Source organism: Anabrus simplex, chromosome 1 (assembly GCF_040414725.1).
Source record: "Anabrus simplex isolate iqAnaSimp1 chromosome 1, ASM4041472v1, whole genome shotgun sequence".
Taxonomy (NCBI): domain Eukaryota; kingdom Metazoa; phylum Arthropoda; class Insecta; order Orthoptera; family Tettigoniidae; genus Anabrus; species Anabrus simplex.
Genome location: NC_090265.1, coordinates 520,878,192 through 520,899,819, shown reverse-complemented (window position 1 = coordinate 520,899,819; position 21,628 = coordinate 520,878,192). Strand labels below are relative to the sequence as shown.

Below are 21,628 nucleotides of genomic sequence, written 5' to 3'. Positions count from 1 at the left end.
TGATTAAACAGCAGTGAAGAACATCAGAGTGAAAATAAAACAAGTGAATCAGCCGGGTCAAGTGTCAGTGAGAAGCTACTTCCGCAGCAAGGCAGTTAATTGACTGAATCTGGAAATCGTGAATTAAGCAATGATTGTATGGTTCCAAGCAAACTAAAGAGGCGCTTTAAAACGAAACACATTCACTTGAACAATAAAGATAAAGCTTATTTCAGTCTTTTACTCTCTTCTCAAATTAAAGAAGGCAAGGCAATGAATAAAATAATTACAACTTCATAAAAAGCGCTATTAGATAGCTGTGAAGTAGCAAAAATAATTGCCAGGAATATGCAGCGCCAACTTTGATTTTACCTGCTTATACAGAAATAGTTAAACCCAAGTTAGGAGAGGCTGCCTAGAGGGAGATATCCAAAGTACTTTTGTCAAACGATACAACTGCTCGTCGCCTAGAAGACATGTCAGCTGACATAAAAAACAGTGGAAAAATTACATGATGGTAAAAAATGTGTACTTCAACTGAACGAATCAACAGACGTAAATAAATAAAAGTGTCAGTTAATGAGCTACATAAGATTTGTAAACGAATAATAACTTACTGATCAGTTCCTATCCTGCAAAGAATTACCTCTGACGTCAACAGGATCAGACATATATAATTCTATGACAGCGACACTGGAAGAAAGTGGACTGTGTTGGAATAATTGTATTTTAGTGCGCACTGATGCAGCCCCAGCAATGACAGATCGAATGAGAGGTTTTACTTTAAGGTTACTTTAAGCAAGATTTTCCGCACATTGGATCCACACGTTGGTTTTTTTTTTTTACATCGGGAAGCTTTGGTGACAAGAACCATCCCTTCAAATCTAAGTAACGTAATGAGCTCGGTTGTTGAAATGGTTAATTACATTAAAAGTAACTAGACTTTTCAAAGTCATGTGTCAGGAAGCAGGAGCTGTTCATGAAACTGTGGTCCTCCACAGCGAAATTCACTGGTAGTCCAAAGGAAGTGTACTTTCCAGATTTTATGAACTTGGAAACGAGTTATTACAAATATTTGCTACAGAAAACGTGAGTTTGCTGACTTCATTAGCGACGAAACTTGGTATTCCAAAGTTGCATACCTAATTGATATTTTTGGACATTTTAATAATCTCAGTGCCAGTATGCGGGGACATCAACTGACAAGCTGAATGTGTTCTTAAGACACATTCATCTGTGGACGTCAAAAGTTGAAGAAAAGTGATCTTGAAATGTTTCCTCTCACAGCTGATATCGACATATGTTCTAGTCTGATTTTAGAACATCTTTCTGTTTTGGAGAATAACTTGCAAGCATATTTCCCTTTCCTCAAAGTGAACGAATGCGACTGGGTTCGCAATTCGCTTGCCGTTACTACTGTGGACACAAAACAAACGGAAGCTGACTCACGCACCGTATGTCACACAACCTGTCCAAAAAAACAGTGTCAGAAGGTTCTGATAGCTAACGTACACCTTTGACAACACCTTCAAGATGATCGAACTTCGAAGCTGAAATTTAAGGAAGAAACACTACTTCAGTTCTCGATTTCAGTAAAAAGAGAGTTTCAAGTGTTATCAAAGCATGCCATATCTTACAGTTTTCAACAACATTATCTATGCGAACAGGAATTTTCGGCACTGACCTGCATTAATTTTTTTTAAACGTGAGCGAACTACACTAGTGTCCAAAACTTAAGCATAATCACTAAACGAGGCCATACCGCCTGATAGGAATGTCAGACGGACTGCTGAACAAACGGAAGCTGACTCATACATCATATGTCACACAACTTGTCTAAAAAACAAAAAACGGTAACAGAAGGTTCTGATAGCCAAGGTATAGTTGAGTACAGAACATGACGGCCTCAGTTCCTGGAAGCGAGCTGGAAGCCAGCAGTCAATCACACCGTGCACCCTGCTGAGTTAACAAGTTCTAAGTGATCCTTGATTGGTGTAAAGAGGTTGCCAAACCACTCTATTCAGTCTTTACCCTTTCTTCATGTCGAGTGCAGTAGATGATTTGGCAACTCCGGCCACAGTAGACGTAGTAAATCCTATAAGGCGTTAATAGATGCCGGGCTCTGCTGGAAGGTAGTGGTGTGAGGCGAGGTCGTCATGTTTTGTTCCCAAGTATACACCTTTGGCAACACCTAACAAAACTTGGCAATGTCATCCACAACAAAATATGCTGTTAATAGGCTGTATGGTTACCCCTAACGCCCACACATGCTTCGCAGCGACGTGGCATGCTCTCTATCACATGGTCCAAGAGCTCTTGTGGCAATCTGTATGATGTCATTATAAGATGGCCACCCGTTTAAGATATGTTTCTGATGTTCAAAAGTCAGTTACTGCGTGGTATAGCTTGGTGTGTAAATGCCGCGCTAAGACGAGTGAGATGTAATTTGTATGTCTCAAAGGGATTTATCAGAAAACGCCAACCACGCGAGTTGACCGTGCGGTTAGGGGCGCGCGGCTGTGAGCTTGCATCCGGGAGATAGTGCGTTCTAATGCCACTGTCAGCAGCCCTGAAGATGGTTTTCACACCAGGCAAATGCTGGGACTGTACCTTAAATAAGGCCACGGTCGCTTCCTTCCAACTCCTAGGCTTTTCCTATCCCATCGTCGCCATAAGACCTATCTGTGTCGGTGCGACATAAAGCCACTAGCAAAGAAAAAAAAAAGAAAAAAAAAAGAAAAAGAAAACAACACGCCAAACATATTAAAATGTGAGAGTAAATTTTAAAATATTGAATGTTTTGTGACTAAAAATGGACGTATTTTGGCGTACTTTACAAAAATTTCCAAATATGTGACTAAAAAGTGGCTAAAAGCTAATAGCAGACGTTTGCAGGACGAATAACGGATCGAATAGGATCAAACGTACATGTGCAGAACGAATGAGACGGCTACGATAGCGTCGTAACCTTGAGCCTGTAGTGCTGGCCTCTAGTAAAATCACATGACAGAACAAAAGAACTCCGTAAAACATACATCTCTTACTTCTTATGATAATTGCTAAAACCTGTGCAAATGAAAACCTGTCAGAAAACACCAAAATTTGAAATGTCAGAGTGTATGTACGACCAACCCTTGTCTTGTTTATCTGCCGGGTCGGATATGAATTGGGATGAACTTTCATAGCGAGTTTTTACGACCGGACGCCCTTCCTAACGTCCTCATCAGAAATGTTAATGATATGAAATGAACGAAATGATATATGAATATTAGGAAGGGAGAGGGTGAAACCTGGTACCGGCACATAGCCTACTTCTGTCGAATAACATCCAGTGGTCTGCTCAAGACTTAACATCCCCATCCGACGGATGAATCACCATCAACAGCGTCATATGCCCTCAGTCCGCATGAACGCCACAGAGAGGTCTGGATGAATGCATAATACGACGTGATATTTCTTTTATTACTATATAGGATAAACATTTCAGTCGTAAAGAACTTTAGAGGCGGTTCCAGTAGAGGGTGTCCCCAATGAATCTGAAACCAAGACTTCAGCACGAGCCTCGTTATTCGAAGAAAAAGAAACTTACACATGGGTCGGTATGTCAGGAAGAAATCTGGTATCGTCGGCAAATGTTAGTGTGTTGTTCGCAGGCGCAGAAGTAAAATTACTAGGTATGGTGTTCCCATGAATTCGTCCAGAACTGCCAAACATCGGTTATTCTGTTGATGGTGGCAGATAGCGATAGCGGAGCTGACATTTACCACTGTATGAAGGAAGTGTATGGGAACGAATGTGTATCACGTTGTGCAATCTCCAGATGGTGTTGGGAATGCATCGTGAACGATTAAGGGCGTGCAGAAACCAGATCACACACGGTGGTCAGGCTTATGAGAAAGTGAAAAAAAATTCAATCACGGGATGCCAGTTTGCAAGCAATAGTGAATCCGAGATGTCGTTGAATAATAGTTCTACCGCCAGCCACGGATATTTTTCACTCTGGGTGTCTGTTGTCAAGTGGACTGCTGGGACACTTGCTTGAACTAACAATATCATTCTATTTAGGCTGATACATTACTCTTTACTCCCTATATGCTAACGTATTCCAAACAACAAACCATTAAAGGAACCATCAAAAGTCGCAGTTTCATTGAGCAACCTTATAACACGCACTTCAACCGGAATTAAGTAATATAAAATCCCGGCACTAAAAGCCATACGCCATTACATTGTTTACTAGTTTTGAACGTTACCATGTTGTAGGGGATGCCTCTGATATTCGCTACCTGCAGCTGACAAACTGGTTGGTGAGGAGTTTTCTAGGAAGCCATATGCTATTGCTGTGCAACAGGGATCACTTCTGAAGGACCAGTTGCTCAAATCTTCAACAGACGATGAGATGCACATCTTGGTGGCTGAAGCTCAACTGGGACAACACAAGTAATGTGCTGCATTGTGGCCACATTAGTGTTTAGGTCGATGACAAAAGCTGTGCTAAGAGAAGTAAGGTGAGGTGTTTCCTTGTGGGCGAGGCTTCATACTTATTAGTAACAACAAATCTTGAGAAACGCTGAACGGTATATTCACCGTAGCGTTTCAATCTAGATTATTACTTACTTTCAACTTCTTAGCGTTTTTCCGCATGTGCAGGATCTGTTCTTAGGATCGACGAACGCCATTTTAAATGATCAAACGCGACGTTCGGTGTCAGCAGCTAGGATATCTTGGCCTTTCACATGGGCGCTTATTATCGATGGTGAAGTTGTACGCATCAAGAGTGACGGTACAATTCGTTGCTCCCAGGAAATGACCGTAGCATTTCAGGCGTCCTTCCCTTATTTTCTCTTCAATGGGAGCAAATGCCATCCTCTGCCGGCTCGTGTCGTTGGTTATGTAATCAAGGAGTAAAACTCCAAGAGAACAAAGTAACTTAATCTTAATAAGACCTGATTTAATTAGCTTTGAACCTTACCATGTTGTAGGGGATGCCTCTGATATTCGCTACCTGCAGCTGACAAACTGCGACCTCCAGATGGTTGGTGAGGAGTTTTCTAGGAAGCCCTATGCTATTGCTGTACAACAGGGATCACCTCTGAAGGACCAGTTTAACAATGCGTAAGTAGTATCTACAGTATATTATGTCATCAACTACTACAAATTATTTCGAAGGATTTATAAACTTAAATTTAACTTTATTCTTTCTTACTCTATTATTTCTTATGTTGATAAAATCAAATCAAATTAAATCAAATAATTTCAATTCAAATCAAATCATAATTATTTGAATACTTTGACAATAGGCAGTTGTATGTTTCACACCGTTGGGTACTTGGTAGTTGTGGTGGTGGCTGTGGAAAATACAACGAGTGAATTATTCATTTTTAACTCTGATCATAGGAGGAGAAATATTCCGAAAACTTAAGAATGAAAATAAGAATAATGGAAGGATGGGGCAACGAAGTTCATGAAAATAAAATATTTCCTAGGTCTCATAATCCTAATATCGTGCGGGTCAGTAAAGAACAAGAGAAGATCAAGGCAGGTCTATGAAAGCGAGAAGCTGGGACAAGCAAGTGCTAGCAATGACGGATTCATGACGGTGTAGAACTCGAGTTTTCCAGCGATGATCAGGTATGAAAAAATTGAACTTGAGGAACAGTAAGAGGAAATAATTTTAGATGCAGTTAGGAGCCCTGTGGTCACTATTCCACACTCCCAACTTAAGATCCTGTGAGAACTGGGTGTATTCATGGTTATGATTGTTGTTTTATAGGGAACTACAAGTCGGCAGTATAATCACCGAGTGAGCTGACTGTGCATTTTGGGCTGCGTAGCCGTGAACTATGGGGATTACGACCCCCAACATCGGCAGCCCGAAATATGTTGTTCCATGGTCTCATATTTTTGGACCAGCCAAGTGCTGGAACTGTACTTTATTTAAGACCACGGGTGCTTCCCTGCCTATCCTAGCGTCGACGTAAACCTACAATGCCGGGCTGAGTGGCTCAGACGATTGAGGCGCTGGCTTTCTGATCCCAACTTGGTAGGTTCGATCCTGGTTTAGTCTGGTGGTATTTGAAGGTGCTCAAATACGTCAGCGTCGTGTCGGTAGATTTTCTGGCACGTAAAATAACACATGTGGGACAAAATTCCGGCACCTCGGCGTCTCCGAGAACCGTAGAAGTAGTTAATGGGACATAAAGTAAATAACATTATTAAAAACCTACGGTATCGTAGTGCGACGTTAAATCACTGGAAAAAATAAAATACTTTTCAGAGTAGAAAAGATGGTGATTTTTGTTTTAAGAGGAAGTAAATTTGACCAACCATCCTCTCGTAATACCAACCAAAGAAATTGGTTCAAATCTCGTCACTCGTCCATCAAAGAAGCTGGCAGAATTTTAACCCAATGCCCAATGGAAGGACGGGTGGACCTCAAGAACAGCTATTTTTTATTTTTTTGCTAGTTGTTTTACGTCGCACCGACACAGACAGGTCTTACGGCGACGATGGGTCAGGAAAGGGCTAGGAGTGGGAAGGAAGCGGCCGTGGCCTTAATTAAGGTACAGCCCCAGCATTTGCCTGGTGTGAAAATGGGAAACCACGGAAAACCATTTTCAGGCCTCAAGAACACAAGGACACCTCCGTGAACATTCCATCTGCTGACATGAAGGTTGCTCAACTCATACCGAACGTCATGTTTGATCGTTTAAAATGGTGTTTGTCGATCCGAGAGGAATCTGCACATACTTCATTCAAACACAGACCTCATCTTAATCGAAGAACTTGGTGCATCCTTAATATGATCCGTGTTGGTCATGATGTCTGCGCTGCACTTCTGTTTCAGTGGGGTAAGTCCCAGTCTCCCAGGTGTTACTGCTGGGACATTCTGAACGGAAATACAGAGGCACTGGCGTTAGGCATTAAGATATAACTGCGTACACAATGTTCTTGTCTCCATGTTTTGTATGTTTTCATCTATATATAGCTTTCATGTCATAAATGAGAGGAAAATATGGAAGAGATCCGAACCTTCTAGGAATGGGAGTGTAAGGGTAAGTCCATGAAAGATGTGAAAATTAAACACTTCCTAGGCCTCGCAAACCCAGTACTGTTCGGGACAGAAGAGAGTAAGAGTTGACCAAACGAAGTTTGATAAGAACGATGGAAGTAAGTGGAAACAGTGTCAGCCTCAGCTCAAGGACTGTGGTCCCAAGTTCAGACCCCTAGGGAATCAACTCTTTTAGATAAGCAGGATATATATATATTACTATTTGTTCGTGGCGTCGACCTCTAAAGATCTTTGCCACTACTTGCACCATATGTTATGAACCTGCGTGTAATTGCAATTGCGGACGTGTAAAGTGTTGAATGTGAGGAAAGGAACGTTAAGGACGACACAAACACCCAGTCGCCAGGCCAGGGATATTTACAATTAAAAACCCGTGACCCGGCCAGGAATCGAACCCGGGATAAGCTTTAGAATATTAACATAATTCCTATTCTAAAGCGTATCCCTTAAAATATTATATTCAATCAACAACCAATATATTAATATAAGAGTTGCCCCCTACACTGCGGGGCCGGACAAGCGGGAGATACTGTGAATGCATTCTATGCTACTCTTCACAGGGGAGAAAAAACAAAGAAAGTGAGCCAACCTCTCGCAAATGAATGTATAAAAAAAAAAGCGAATGACCATGAAATGCGCGTAAATGAAAGCCTCTCTAAGCCTCGCAAGTCTAATGCCGTCGAGGACGGGAGAGAACGATAGTGGTAGATAAAGGGAGGTCGGATAGGAGAGATGAAAGTAAGGAACGTGGCATAAAGTAGGATGAATCAATGCCATGCTCAGATAAAGACCCTGTGGTCGCCAACCCAGACTCTCAAGTTGAGATCCCCGAGGGGTCCTCCTTTTAGTCACTTCGTATGATAGACAGACTCGCCCACAACAACGCGCTCCACTATCACGCGAGATGGGTCTGTCTGTCTGTCTGAGAAAGTTTTCATTTCCCACCCTGAAAGGGTGGGGCGGGCCACCTAGAAGGTTACGCCTTCTCTCTGGCCAGGAGATTGGGCGGGGAGGGGAGGTGTGTAGGATGAAGGGAGGTGGTTGCGGAAGTTGTGGAGAAATAGAGAGGAGGAGGGGACATGGCTAAGTGTGTTGGGAGATTTAAGCAGTCAAAAGAGTAAAGATGTTGACAAACAAAGAAAGATCTGGTGCTGGCTTAAAGGATTTGAAGATGTAAGCGAGATTGGAACCCTTGGGAGAGGATATTTCCCTACAAATGTCTTATACGTAGGAGTATATTTATTTTGCTGCATACATCTGCAGCTGTACCTGGGTGACAGCGTTAAATACAGATGATTGATTGATTGATTGATTGATTGATTGATTGATTGATTGATTGATTGATTGATTGATTGATTGATTGATTGATTGATTGATTGTAGTGTCATACAGCATCTCTTTGTATTGTTATTCTTTGTCCACAGCCGTGAGGAGCTTTGTAAATAGACTTCTAGAAGTGGCTTTTCATAAAATATGTTCTAATTGTGACTATTTTTCTCCCATGCTAGCATTTTACAACTGTTGAACAAAAGAAAACTGGAGAAGCTAAAGGAGCGGTGGTGGAACGGAAACCCAGAAAAAAAGACCAACTGTGAGAAGACAGATGATCAGAGTGATGGCATCAGCATTCAGAATATTGGTATGCATTCAGCATTCAACTTTATTTAACAATTAATTATTTGTTAAAATTTTTAATATTATTTTGGTTTCTCTGGGAGGTTTGTAGCAAGAAAGAATTTTCATCTCAGGTGTTTCTCTTTTAAGTGCAGAAGTCCTACCTGTATTACGTATAGGCTGCGATAGCCTATAAATCTTTCTTTCTTTTCCTCGCTTTATCCCGTTATGCAGTCTCTTGCTATTCCTTGATGAATGCAGTATTATTACTTCTGTCTCTTGGCATAGGCCAGAGCAAAATGTAGCTTATATCAAAGTCTCAGCCAGTCTTTTATGGCTGTGACAGTATAGAGGCTAAGTAAGGATATTCGGAGGGCGACTAGTGTATCTGAATGGTATGGCTGGTCTTGCTACATACTTTCTGATTCGGTGAGGAAAGAAATGATAAACTACCTTACTCCTCAATGTCCGGCTCCATGGCTAAATGGTTAGCGTGCTGGCATTTGGTCACAGGGGTCCCGGGTTCGATTCCCGGCAGGGTCGGGAGTTTTGACCATAATTGGTTAATTCTGCTAACACGGGGGCTGGGTGTGTTGTCTTCATCATCATTTCATCCTCATCACGACGCGCAGGTCGCCTACGGGAGTCAAATCGAAAGACCTACACCTGGCGAGCCGAACATGTCCTCGGACACTCCCGGCACTAAAAGCCATACGCTATTTCATTTTTGCTCTTCAGTGTGCCTTGTATGTCTCATTATGCCACCGCGGGCGGGTACCGTAGCCTCTACTTCACGCTCACAAGTCGTGACTCCATGGGGGAGGCAAACCTAAAAACCGTTGGGTCGGAAGAGAACAATGGGTGAATTAGGGAAGTCAGATCTAAAATGTGGTAAGAGCTGTGGCTAGTAAATATAAGTGGTTCAACTCAGGTCCTGTAGTTGACACACACAGTCACAAAGTGTGAGCCCCTTGGGAATTCAGTGTACAGTACGCAATCAGTACCTTGTAGACAGAGGTTGGAATGAAAAATATTACGAACAGGTACCGTTATTTCCTCACTGTATTTCGACTAACCAGGTCTTTAAACTCATTTTAAAACCTATACCAGAAACACGACAAGTAGATAAATGTTCACTGCAAAAATTATTCTCTACTAAATAAGCCACAAATAGGCTGATGGATCATGTAGCGAACTTTCAATAATCCCTCCTTCATTGTTTACGCTTTACGGAAATAAATATGCTGTCGCAACAATATAATTTTATTAAACACATTGTGTACAAGGTATTAATTAATTAAGCGAAATTAGCATCATTTGCATAGTGTTACAAAGTCAATGTCCTGTCTTTGCACTCAATGATATGACACGTGTTGCATGGTCCTCCACATATGGTGCTCTGACATCTGTCGGTGGGGCTGTGGTATCCCTTGGTTGAACATATTCGGTGATGTAGTCCGTGGGCTGCCACTCTCGTATATAAATGGCGCAGTTGGTAGTTGGTGCCGGCCCCGTGGTGTAGGGGTAGCGTGCCTGCCTCTCGCCCAGAGGCCCCGGGTTCGATTCCCGGCCAGGTCAGGGATTTTTACCTGGACCTGAGGGCTGGTTCGAGGTCCACTCAGCCTACGTGATTAGAATTGAGGAGCTATCTGACTGTGAGATAGCGGCCCCGGTCTAGAAAGCCAAGAATAACGGCCGAGAGGATTCGTCGTGCTGACCACACAACACCTCGTAATCTGCAGGCCTTCGGGCTGAGCAGCGGGCGCTTGGTAGGCCAAAGCCTTTCAATGGTTGTAGTGCCATGGGGTTTGGTTTGGTTTTTTAGTTGGTAGTTGGTCTATTTCCATTCGTTGCTTGTCATCGCTGGGGTGGTGAGGAGTCCGGGATTGATGTCCCTCGCTTTCTGTAGTCTGTCTTCTAGGAATCTGGTGCTTTGTGGTGTTGGTATCAGATTATGAGCTTTCATCAGGTCTTCTATAAAGAAGGTTGTGTCTGCCAGGATATACGTTATTCTGTTTTGCGTGTATTTTGAGACAGAGCATTCTTTCCAGGTAGGCTGCTTTAATTCCCCCTAATCGCTTCAGATTCGAGTATGTGAGGTGGTTCCATATAAGCTGTATGCCGTATGAGGCAATGGGAGCAATCTTTATGTCGAATAGTCTCAGGGCTGTTGTGACGGATAATAGATTCAGTTTCTTTATCTCGAAAGTCGCCTTTATTGCTCTTACAGCTCTGTCTTCAATGTGCTTGGAAAAGGCATGTCCTGTCACTTGCAGTGTGAGTCCTAGGTACTTGTAGCTTTTGACTATTTCTAGTACTTCTTCCCCGCAAGTGAATCTATCAGTGTTTGCCAAATTTCCTCCTTTTCTGAATGTCATTATTTATGTCTTTTCCCTATTTATAACGAGGTCATTTTCTTGGGACCACTCTTCCAATTTGTTTATGGCTTCTTGCAGGGGCTCTCTTCTTTCTGAGAGCAGGATCATGTCATCAACGTACAACTAAATCCTCACTTCTTTTGTTTGTATCCTTTGTATCACATTATGGGTAAGTACGTTAAACATAATGGGGCTTATAGGATCTCCCTGGAGTATTCCGTTTTTTTGCTAGATTCCTTTGGATTGGATTAGGCCATCGTGGATTCTGATTGTATTTTCTCGGAGGATGCTTGCTCTGAACTTAAAGATCTGACTTTCTTCGTCTAACACAGGCTTTAGTTTTTCCAGTATTCTATCCCTGTTTACTCCGCCAAAAGCTTGTTTTTAATCAATGAATACTGTATATGCATGGCCTTTGGGTTTAGCCAGGGCTTCGCTTATGGATTGGAGTACGTGTCCCACCGCTTGTATAGTTGATCTTCCGGGAGTAAAGCCGTACTGTTCCCGAGGTATAACTGCCATTATGTTGTCATGTATCTTTTTGAGTAAGATATTGTTCATTATCTTGAATGGTTGTTTTAAGAGGAAGTACAACTGGGCAACCACATTCAAAGATTGTAAGAGGGAACTGATGTTTTCTCTTGCAGAAGCACCACACCATATTTCTCATTTTTTCTTTACTTATCTGTTTTTATATTTAATATTTCACTTTTTACAAAGTGATATTTCTTGCTTAGTTAACTATTATCAAATTGATTTTAAATAATTAACGAAAATACAATAACATTTTTCACGGATCTGGCCACTTCTTCACTTATCTTTTATACGATCCGGAGCACTGTAGCGGTGCAGTTGCCGTACAACCACTATGTAGCAAGAGGATCCACTCGTGTATTTACACCACCATTCCATCCGAGATCTGGAACGTGAGAAGCGAGCATTAATGGCGAAACTGAACATCGGTGAGCCAGCGACAACCACTGGACGGGTAGGCGAATAAGGGAAGTCCTGAAAGTGCAAGGCTTTCCATACTGGTCCTCTCACACATTAAAGGAGAAAATTCATTGCAGTGTATACCAGTGGTGAGGCATGGCGTTTTGAAAAGTGTAACCACACTCCTGAGAGTATATTTATTGTCGCTCGCACCGCAGCATTACAGATGTCATTTCATAAAAGTGAATGACTCGATAATTGATATTACTTTTGTATAAGATAACATCATTTGAAAATGATGAAATGGCACATAATATGTTGAACAATAATGAGCATGAACATCATAGAAACTAGCAGTCTCGATCATGCAGTAATTGCACATCAAGCAAAACGTATGGAAGGCTACGGTACTCATGCACTCATAAACATAAAGTTTAAAATTAATTTCTAAGGGAACTTCAAGGCTTACCTCAGTATTTCCTATTTGTACTTCAGGTCGATACGACGGCATGTTGTGGCATCAAAAATATCTATCACAGCATCGTAAAAATTAGGCCTGTCCTGTACTAGTGAATTTCTTTGGAAGGTGTGTATCCTTGTTAAGGCCGAGAAGCTTCTTTCAGCGGAAGCGCTAGTTGCCGGGATGGTGAGAATGAGGTCAATCAATGTCGTTGCTTCTGGATATGCTTTTCTAAGACCATTGGTGTGTAAATATTAGTAGAGGTTATGTGCATTATTTTTCACAAGGTCCGGTTTCGTGTAGAGGAGAGACAGTTCACTTTTAAGTTTCATGCAGTCAAAATTTCGTCCATAGGTCTTCACTAACGACTGATAGGCACTATTGGGAACTCCTTCGCGATATTATTTAACTGGTCAGTATCAATTAACTGAAGGAACTCCAGCTTGTTAATACCAGAAAATCTATCTGATAGTTGCACGGGTATATGATGTCAATTATTTCCAAATACAATCGGAGATACGATGTTTTCTTAGTTCCTATAAAATCAATTCTCCGGCGCTTTTGAGGGCAATCTTGCCTCCCTTCATTGTCTTGCAACTTTGACCACATACCGAGCTCGATAGCTGCAGTCGCTTAAGTGCGGCAAGTATCCAGTAATCGGGAGATAGTGGGTTCGAACCCCACTGTCGGCAGTCCTGAAGATGGTTTTCCGTGGTTTCCCATTTTCACACCAGGCAAATGCCGGGGCTGTACCTTAATTAAGGCCACGGCCGCTTCCTTCCACTTCCTAGGCATTTCCTATCCCATCGTCGCCATAAGACATATCTGTGTCGGTGCGACGTAAAGCAAATAGAAAAAAAAAACTTTGATCACATAGTTTCAAAATCATTTCCGGTTGTCGGCAAAAACGCTTTAAATTGCTGTATCTCTTTGGAGCAGAAGTCAGTATCACATGTTTTCTTCTGAAGGATCTGATACAGAACATCAGATTGAGGAAGCACTTCAACAAATAAATTTAATAGGAAATAGAAATCAAAGTCTTGCAGGGTAACATAGTAACCCTTAGCTTGAATTCTCGTTCCACCGCCCCATTCGTCTGCGTTATCTTTCATTTCTCTGAAGAATTCAAGGAGATCAGTATAGAGAGAGGACACAGAACGAGCCTACCAGCATATATTCATCGGGTAGGCGCTACTGCTTGTAATCGCCTCTGTATTACTTTGTCAAGAGCAGAGGCCCTTTTATGGGATGATGAAAAAGACCCTGCTAACCCGAACAAAGTCTGAAAAAATACTTTGCAGTCCTTGATATGGTTAACAGATTTCTCTAATACCAAGTTGCGCCTACTGTATGACCGTAGCAGTAAACAAATATAGTCTGGTCATACTTATCCCTGACTAACTTTTGCAACCCACTGTGCTGTCCTGCCATCACCGCTGCGCCATCAAATGTTCCTGCTACTAACTTTTCACCACACTGAAATTCTTCTAACACTCCAAAGAGATGTTTAGAGAGAGTAACAGCAGAACGGTCACCGCTTACATCACTGAATCTCAAAAATCTCTCTTGAATTTCGCCTTCGGGACTAACATATCTAAATACAGTCGAGAGTTGTGTTCTGTTAGAAACGTTTGTAATTTCATCTGAAATAACGGAAATAAAGTTTGCTTTCTTAACCTCATCTTTAATTTCGCTAGTCATAAAAGTAGCTATGGCTTCAATAATATCATTTTGTATATAGTGAAAGTCCTGAGAAAAACTGTAGATGTTTCTAAGTGGTGCCGAAATACGTCATCTTTCTTAGCAATTAATGCTAGTAACTCCCTGTAATTACCTCTGTTATCGGATTCTTCAGTTTCTCGATGACCTCTGAAAGGTAATCCTTGCTTTGAAAGAAAACACACAGTATATATTAAAGTGCTGACAATATATCTGTTATTTTTTTACTAGCTTATTATGCTCGTCAATTTTCTTTCTCTATTCTGGACCTTCCGAAGTGAATCATATCGGCAACAGCGTTGACGTGCGCTTGATACACCTCATGAGGTCTCTCTAAAACTCTTAAAACTATCTAAATTGTCCACACTGTATTTATTCTAAGCATTATTTTCTGAGGAAAATAGAATACATGACCAACAGTACAGATTATTCATTTTTGTACAACCACATAACCAGTCCAGATTTATGTACCACGAGTCATGATAATATCGTACTGTTCTTTTCGATTTCTTGAATACATTTTTAAGTTAAGACGTAGGTCTACCTTTTTCAATTATGTTTTACTTTTCTTCAAAAGTTCTTAACGAAAATGGCGTGTTCATTAAGCTTTCTATTATACATGAACATTCTGGGCCCGCCAACTCACTTAGTTTCGAGGTGGAAGCGACAGTACTCATTTTAATGTTTAATACGTTGTGCAGTCATATAGGCTATCCTTACCTAACATAAATTAAATATAAATTCACACTTTAACAAGAGAAGTCACATCGTATTATAATAGAAAACAATAACACAATAATATAACAATGCACTGTTGAGCGCGGCGGAACGAACGGACGGAACAGCTCAGCACTTTCCACTGTGGCACTGCCTTCGTGATGTCCAGGCCGTATTGTAACGAGCGTGGGAAAGCAATCAGCTGATCGTTAGGGGGGAAGTTTATCACTTGAGTCAGTAGAGTTAAACATAGATTTTCGCAGTTTTATTGAAATTTTTAACGATGGCCGCGTGTTCACTCAGATATATGTGAGAATGAGTCGTCATTGACTGCGTTATTAAGTGAAAAGTCGTGAATTAGTGAAGAAAACTTAGTGTGAGCGTGCATTTATGTGAAGCTATAGGTTAAGAAGATCGTTCTTCAGTGTTTTAATTTTGTAGTTTATTTGTGTAAAGTTATATTTATAGTGTAAAATTAATTGTGTTAGTGCATTCTGTGTTTTATTATTAACCACGAATTGTATATACTTAAATTAAGATGATCACTGAGGGAAATCACCATGCCTAAGAGTTGCTGTGTGCCTGGCTGCAAAGCCAATTATAAACAAGGAGAGTACACTCCGGTATTAGTGTTCCCTTCTGATGAAGAACGAGTTAAGTTATGGAAGAAGGCTATTCCCAGGGAGAATTTAATAATTAATCACAACACAGTTGTGTGAAAACACATCCTGAAAGAAATAAGAGTGTTCCGTCCAGATGGTGAGTTAATTTTTTTATTATGTCATAAACATGCGTAACATTAGGTAGGCCCTATATTTTTATGTAATCAGACCTACGGCTTATCTGAATTTGGTGTATTTTAAAATGCAAGTCTTATTTATGAGTATCACCGAGCTCGATAGCTGCAGTCGCTTAACTGCGGCCAGTATCCAGTATTCGGGAGACAGTGGGTTCGAACCCCACTGTCGGCAGCCCTGAAGATGGTTTTCCGCGGTTTTCCATTTTAATCCAGGCACCTTAATTAAGGCCATGGCCGCTTCCTTCCCATTCCTAGACCTTTCCTGTCCCATCCTCACCGTAAGACCTATCTGTGTCAGTGCGACGAAAAGCAAATAGAAAAAAAAATGAGTATCAAACAGCAGTGTGATTTATGCAAATCTTATCTTCTGACAGATTCAGATCTTATTTATGAATTGCCTCCAGAAGTAAGATATCTGAATTTCCTAAATCGAGGGGGCTTAAAGTATCCATCAGACATGTCAATAGGACTTGGAATTGAGGTGTACAAAGTATTTTGTGTGTTGGTGTCAGATATATATAAGATGGTATTTCTAAATTCAGACGATCCTAAGTGTGTCACAAAATCCCTGGCTTTGGAGTCAATGCAGTTGGCTGATTCCCTAGTCATTTGTGACTGCGGGAAGAAATTGGAAGACCTGGCCGGACGGCCTATATATATTTGGGTGAATATATTTTTAAATAACTTTTCCAAAATTCACACCGACTTGTGTATTCAACAAAGTGCTTCAAAGAGAGCAGACCTACTCCATACTGGTGTAACTTCCTGTAAGAGGTCCAGGAAAGCTGCAGTGTTCATGGAGTGGAAACAGTGAGGTACAGAAATAATTTATATTTGTAATAAATAGTAATGGTAATTGGCTGCATGTTTTCTGTCAGTGTGTATGATGTGAATGTTCCAGTTGACCAGAAAAGGGATAAAATCGCAAGAATATATCTCAAAGTGTTAGGCTGTACTTACGCAAACGAACGTATATACGAGAGAAATAGAACGTTACGGAGAAGGATATGCACTGTATGTCAGAATTAACAAATGTTTGAGGATAGATTTTGGTTTTATAAGGTGTTAACAGTTCTTTAAGTAATTTAAACGAGTGTGTTATTCAAGCGGAGCGTATGCGTATCGTTATCAAGTCCCCCCAAAGCGTGACGTCATCAGAGGTACAGTACGGCCTGGACATTACGAAGGCAGTGACTGTGGTAACACGACCGGTGAACGTGTCGAGGGGAAAGGGGTCTTGGATGGCGCAGGCGCAATAATACTCGCCTGGCTGTCGGAAGAGATTCAAAGCGTAACCACTGCATGGAATGGTAACAACCTCTCGCTCAGCCTTGATGGTGGCAAACTGTTGCAGTAGAGTACTCGGGACACGTCCAGGCGAAGAATATTCGATTTTTATATTTTCAAACTGTTACCAGTGGTAACAGAGGATACTAGCACGCTTCGCCACTGGTGTATGCAAACCATCCCAAAGCGAACTTCTGGGTGAGCAATTGAACTCTGATTAGACAAACACCCTGAAAATGTCCAGCAATGTTTCAGCGGTTCGAGCAATCCCCGGCCAAGCCGTCATTCAGACTGTGGCGCGATCGAAACTCTAGAACATGTGCTTGGATTCTGTCGTGAGGGAGAATTGCAAAGGAACCCTCGCCACCACAATGTGAGGTGAGCTCAGTAAGTCCATGAAGACATTCACTGCCTTTCTTCTACTAAATCGTTGCGATTCATGGCCGGTCGCTTGGAGCCGTGGTAGTAAATCCAACTGTGCGCTTTGAGATGAACGTTAATTAAACAAGCCAGTGAGCATCTATGAACCGTGTATCCAGTGCCTACATCCGTCCTGACAGCTGGTCTGTGATAGTCTTGTTCAGTTGCAGAAGCAGTGGAGTCTCTCAAGGGGCTGGGTAACCATCACCCTACATTAGAGAATGTCATAGTAAATATTGAAAAAATACTACGGCAGTATCTCACTACTTTTACCACGTGTAAATCACAGATTCTAATCTGTATTGTTTAAAATATTGTTGTGGTTCATGTTATTCTATTAAGTATTATGTACCGATTTAATAATTGGACTTCTTTATTAGAATTCAGGATCCCTTTGGGCAAATGCCACCTTGGAAATATATAAATATTTAGTAATCAAAATATGACCAGTGGCCATCAGGACCTATATCAACAGTACACATAAAGAAAATGTTTAATATGGAACAATAATAACGACAGTTATCATGTTTCATTGTTCGAAGGGTCAATTCCAGCGTCAGTCAGAGCATATCACCACCATCATTTTCAGTATTCTCACTGAACTACGAATACATTCTAAAAAATCACTTCCAAACGTTGTTTCTCTTCAGTTACTTGGGTCGACAGGTGACGTGGATTTAACTCAGTCCTGACACCAACTCTATGCGGATGGATGTATTCTCTAGTACGTGCTTCTGTGGTGGTCGGTAGTGTAGTGTGTTAAGATGATCACAAACACCCAGTCCCCGAACCAGAGGAATTTAACATAAGCAGTTAGAATCCCCAGCCCAGTCGGGAATTGAACCCGGAGCCCTCTGAACTGAAGGCTAGTACTCTGACCATTCAGTGACGGAGCCGGACACATTTTGTCGCTAACAATAATGTTCGTAAAATTGAAGGTGGCCGAGATGTTTAAAATTGTTCTGCATATTCGCAGAAATGGGAAAGTGCTGAAAATACAGCGGTCATACAGCCCCCGACATTTGCCTGGTATGATGATCGGTGACCACGAAAAATAATCTTTTAGGCCGCCACCTTCTTCCAAGGTCACAGATGGAAGTCAACTCACTCCGTCCCCAAGTCGGAACTTGAGTTACATCCATTTCAACAGTTGAAAGTGGTCACTCAACCAACACCAGAGGCGCCATGCGTTCACGCATGGAACTATGGAAACACTGCCGATCTCGTTTCAAAATTTGTATTTGCCTTGTCTGAAAAAAAAGAAGAAGAAACGTCCCCACCCCCACAGCGCTTTCTATTTTCTTGAACAAAATAATCCACCTGGATGGCATTTATGATGGTGGCATGTCCGTGAAAAAAATAAACGTATGGTAAACGAAGGTTCATTTTAACCCTTGCTTATACAGACTATTATGTAGATTAGTGTGAATTATAATGTACTGGACATCAACAACTTTGGTGTTTGTTAATGATTTGATATTGTCTCTTCTAGGTGGTGTGTTCATCGTCATCTTTGTGGGAATTGCCTTAGCCCTCATTACTCTGGCATTTGAGTATTTCTGGTACAAAATAAAACGTAACCCAAGGGTCATTGACGTTGGACCTGCTGCCCCAGTGAATCCTCCGGCCAACATACCCAGTAAACTAGATACAGGCCTTACTCTACGTGGCTTCCGCCCTCGAAATCCTTTTCCAGAACAGAACTTCAGGTAAGAACTTAATGAGATTTTTATAACCCTTTACGTCAGGGATATTAAAGGGGCCAAAATTACATAGTGAGTCGATTTGAGGGCCTCCATTCTAACTTAGACTTGTATTGGTTCACTTACCTATCACTAGCTTTGTATTGACCTACATTATCACTTTAATCCCTTTCTACTGGAACGTAATACAAAACGTTGTCTGGATATGTGATATCATAATATGCTATAGAGAAGATGCTCATTGACTGGTATGTCTTCGCCTTGGTGGTCCTGAAGAAGACGTATCATCATACACTATAAAATGCAAACTGGATTTCTGAAAATTTGGAAATTGTGATGATTGATTTTTCAGGGGCGAACTAAATGTGATTATCGGTCCCAAAATATGAATATTCAGAAAACAATCGATGGTTAAATCATGTATCATTAACTCATTGACCTTTATCAGGCGGAAGGCTACTGAATATCTTTTGGAATGACCCAGGTTTTTCCTTGGGACTAACGAGGCTAATAGGCCAACAGTTTAAAAATATTTCGAATGGCGATTCGTAAAACACAGTAGTGGGTTTTACGAGTACACATTCATTATGACTAGCAAACCCAAAATAATGACACTTTCTCGCCTGTGAAAATGAAAGATTTCCTAAGGGAATTAAACAGAACACGGACCGCGTGACCTTGCAGTTTTGTGCGAACGCTGCGGATACTCACAAGGTAAAGTCAGCAGTGGTATGAACATTCCAAAATCTACAATATTTCATAAATTTCAGAGTCATCTTACAACACAAATTCTTACAGATACTCTTTCATCAGATATATGAAACAGATGGAGGTCGTTTATTTAACCATCCAGTGTCCAGTACTCACCTGTGTGCACCTGGTATTAAATACTTATCAGCCCTTCAGCTGTCAGCTACACGATAATTGTGCGAAGCCAATATTCTACTTTTACGCTACGGTACTTAATAAAGTCACTTTTAGACTGCTTGGCGGGCCACAAGTCATGAGGTAACATCGTGAAGCTGGTCTCAAGAAGCAGCAGCAACGTTTGTTATGTTAAAATATGTGCGACCTAGGACGGCAAGAGCTGGGCAGAGAGAGAGAGAGAGAGAGAGAGAGAGAGAGAGAGAGAGAGGGGGGGAATTTTCAAACAATTTTCTCTTCTTTTCTTTTCAGAGGCCACGGGGTTCCATTGGCAGGCGTAACCAACCCATGGTAAACACAAGCTTGTTGTTAGCAACGAAAATCTGTTTCATACTTCAACATTGCCTCACCGACGTATGATCCTGCTTGAAGAAAACAGCGATGTTGAATACTTGTGGAAATGGCAAACATGTGAGAAAGTGTGCATTTGTTTCAGTGTAATATTTTTCACTCAGTTCCTGTGATTATTGTATCATGTTGTGCCTCAGTTTTCATTGTATACCTATAAAATTTCTGCACATCACTTTCTTTCTAATATTAGTTTGTCATATAAATTATAGAGAATGCGTCAAGTTTGGGTAATCATAGATATTATTTTGTTTCATGCTGATGGCTTTTACTTCCAGAAATGGCAAAACTGTATTGCGTAAGTTCACATTTTAGTACAGATTTTATGAATACAACGATGGATTTTGAAGAGTGATAACGAAGTATTGTAAAGAATTAATTGTATATATATTAAAGGTTTGAAAAGTATGAAGTGTCTCAATAGCGTTCTGTTTTATATTAGTGAGACAAAATCCAATGTCCGTATCCTAATAATTCTGCTCTAAGTAAACTATTTCAGTAGAACAAAGCTAGTATATCCAACCAGTATCCCGTTTTGTACGGTGTCGGGTTGAATTGAGATGAATCTTCGTAGCGGATGTCCTTCCTGACGTTAACCTCATCGGAGGAGTTAATGAGATGAAATAAAATGAATGATGTGATTATGATAGCAGGAAGGGAGAGGATGAAATCCGGTGCCGGCACATAGCCCACTCCTGTCGAATAGCACTAAGAGGTCTGCTCAAGGCTTAACGTCTCCATCCGACGGTCGAATCACCATCAACAGCGCCATATTTGCCCCCATTCCATATGAACGCCGTGGAAAGATCTAGAATTAAATCCAGGCTTTAGGCACGCAATCTAGTGATTAGAAATTGTATATCACCACCTCTCCTACCCTGACGATCAACATTCTGATGGTGAAAATTAGTTCGACCAACGGGACTCGAACCGGCGAATCACGGTAACGCCTTACCGATCATGACCACCATGTGGGCTGATTATATAAAAGGAAGTGTTGAGCTAAAACTCGGATAACCTGTATTGAGGAGGAAATTTACAGACATAATTGTTGAACGGTCTTTCGTTTGCTACGGCCTGACACTAATCTGGGACCAACTGCAAAAGAAAGACATCAAAACTGAAAAGGTAAAAGCTAGATTTCTGAAAAAAGCATTGGGAGTCTCTAAGTTTACACCATCACGCTCGGTCCACCTGCTTGCCAGAGAACCCTTCTTTATTGAAGATCTAAGGCTGGAATTATCATTGCCCACTTCAGGAGCATACCAGAGCCTA

General features: G+C 41.2%; 1 protein-coding gene across 1 annotated transcript in view; it reads left to right on the top strand.

The window, feature by feature from the left end:
• Positions 1-20,793, top strand: part of Ir25a (ionotropic receptor 25a) — a 113,444-nt gene extending 92,651 nt beyond the window's left edge. The window contains exons 13-16 of the mRNA XM_068228108.1: positions 4,962-5,094; positions 8,560-8,690; positions 18,871-19,087; positions 20,258-20,793. Of these exons, the coding sequence (XP_068084209.1) occupies positions 4,962-5,094; positions 8,560-8,690; positions 18,871-19,087; positions 20,258-20,300 (524 nt within the window). The 3' untranslated portion in view covers positions 20,301-20,793. The remainder of the gene's footprint in view (positions 1-4,961; positions 5,095-8,559; positions 8,691-18,870; positions 19,088-20,257) is intronic.
• Positions 20,794-21,628: the final 835 nt, after the last annotated feature.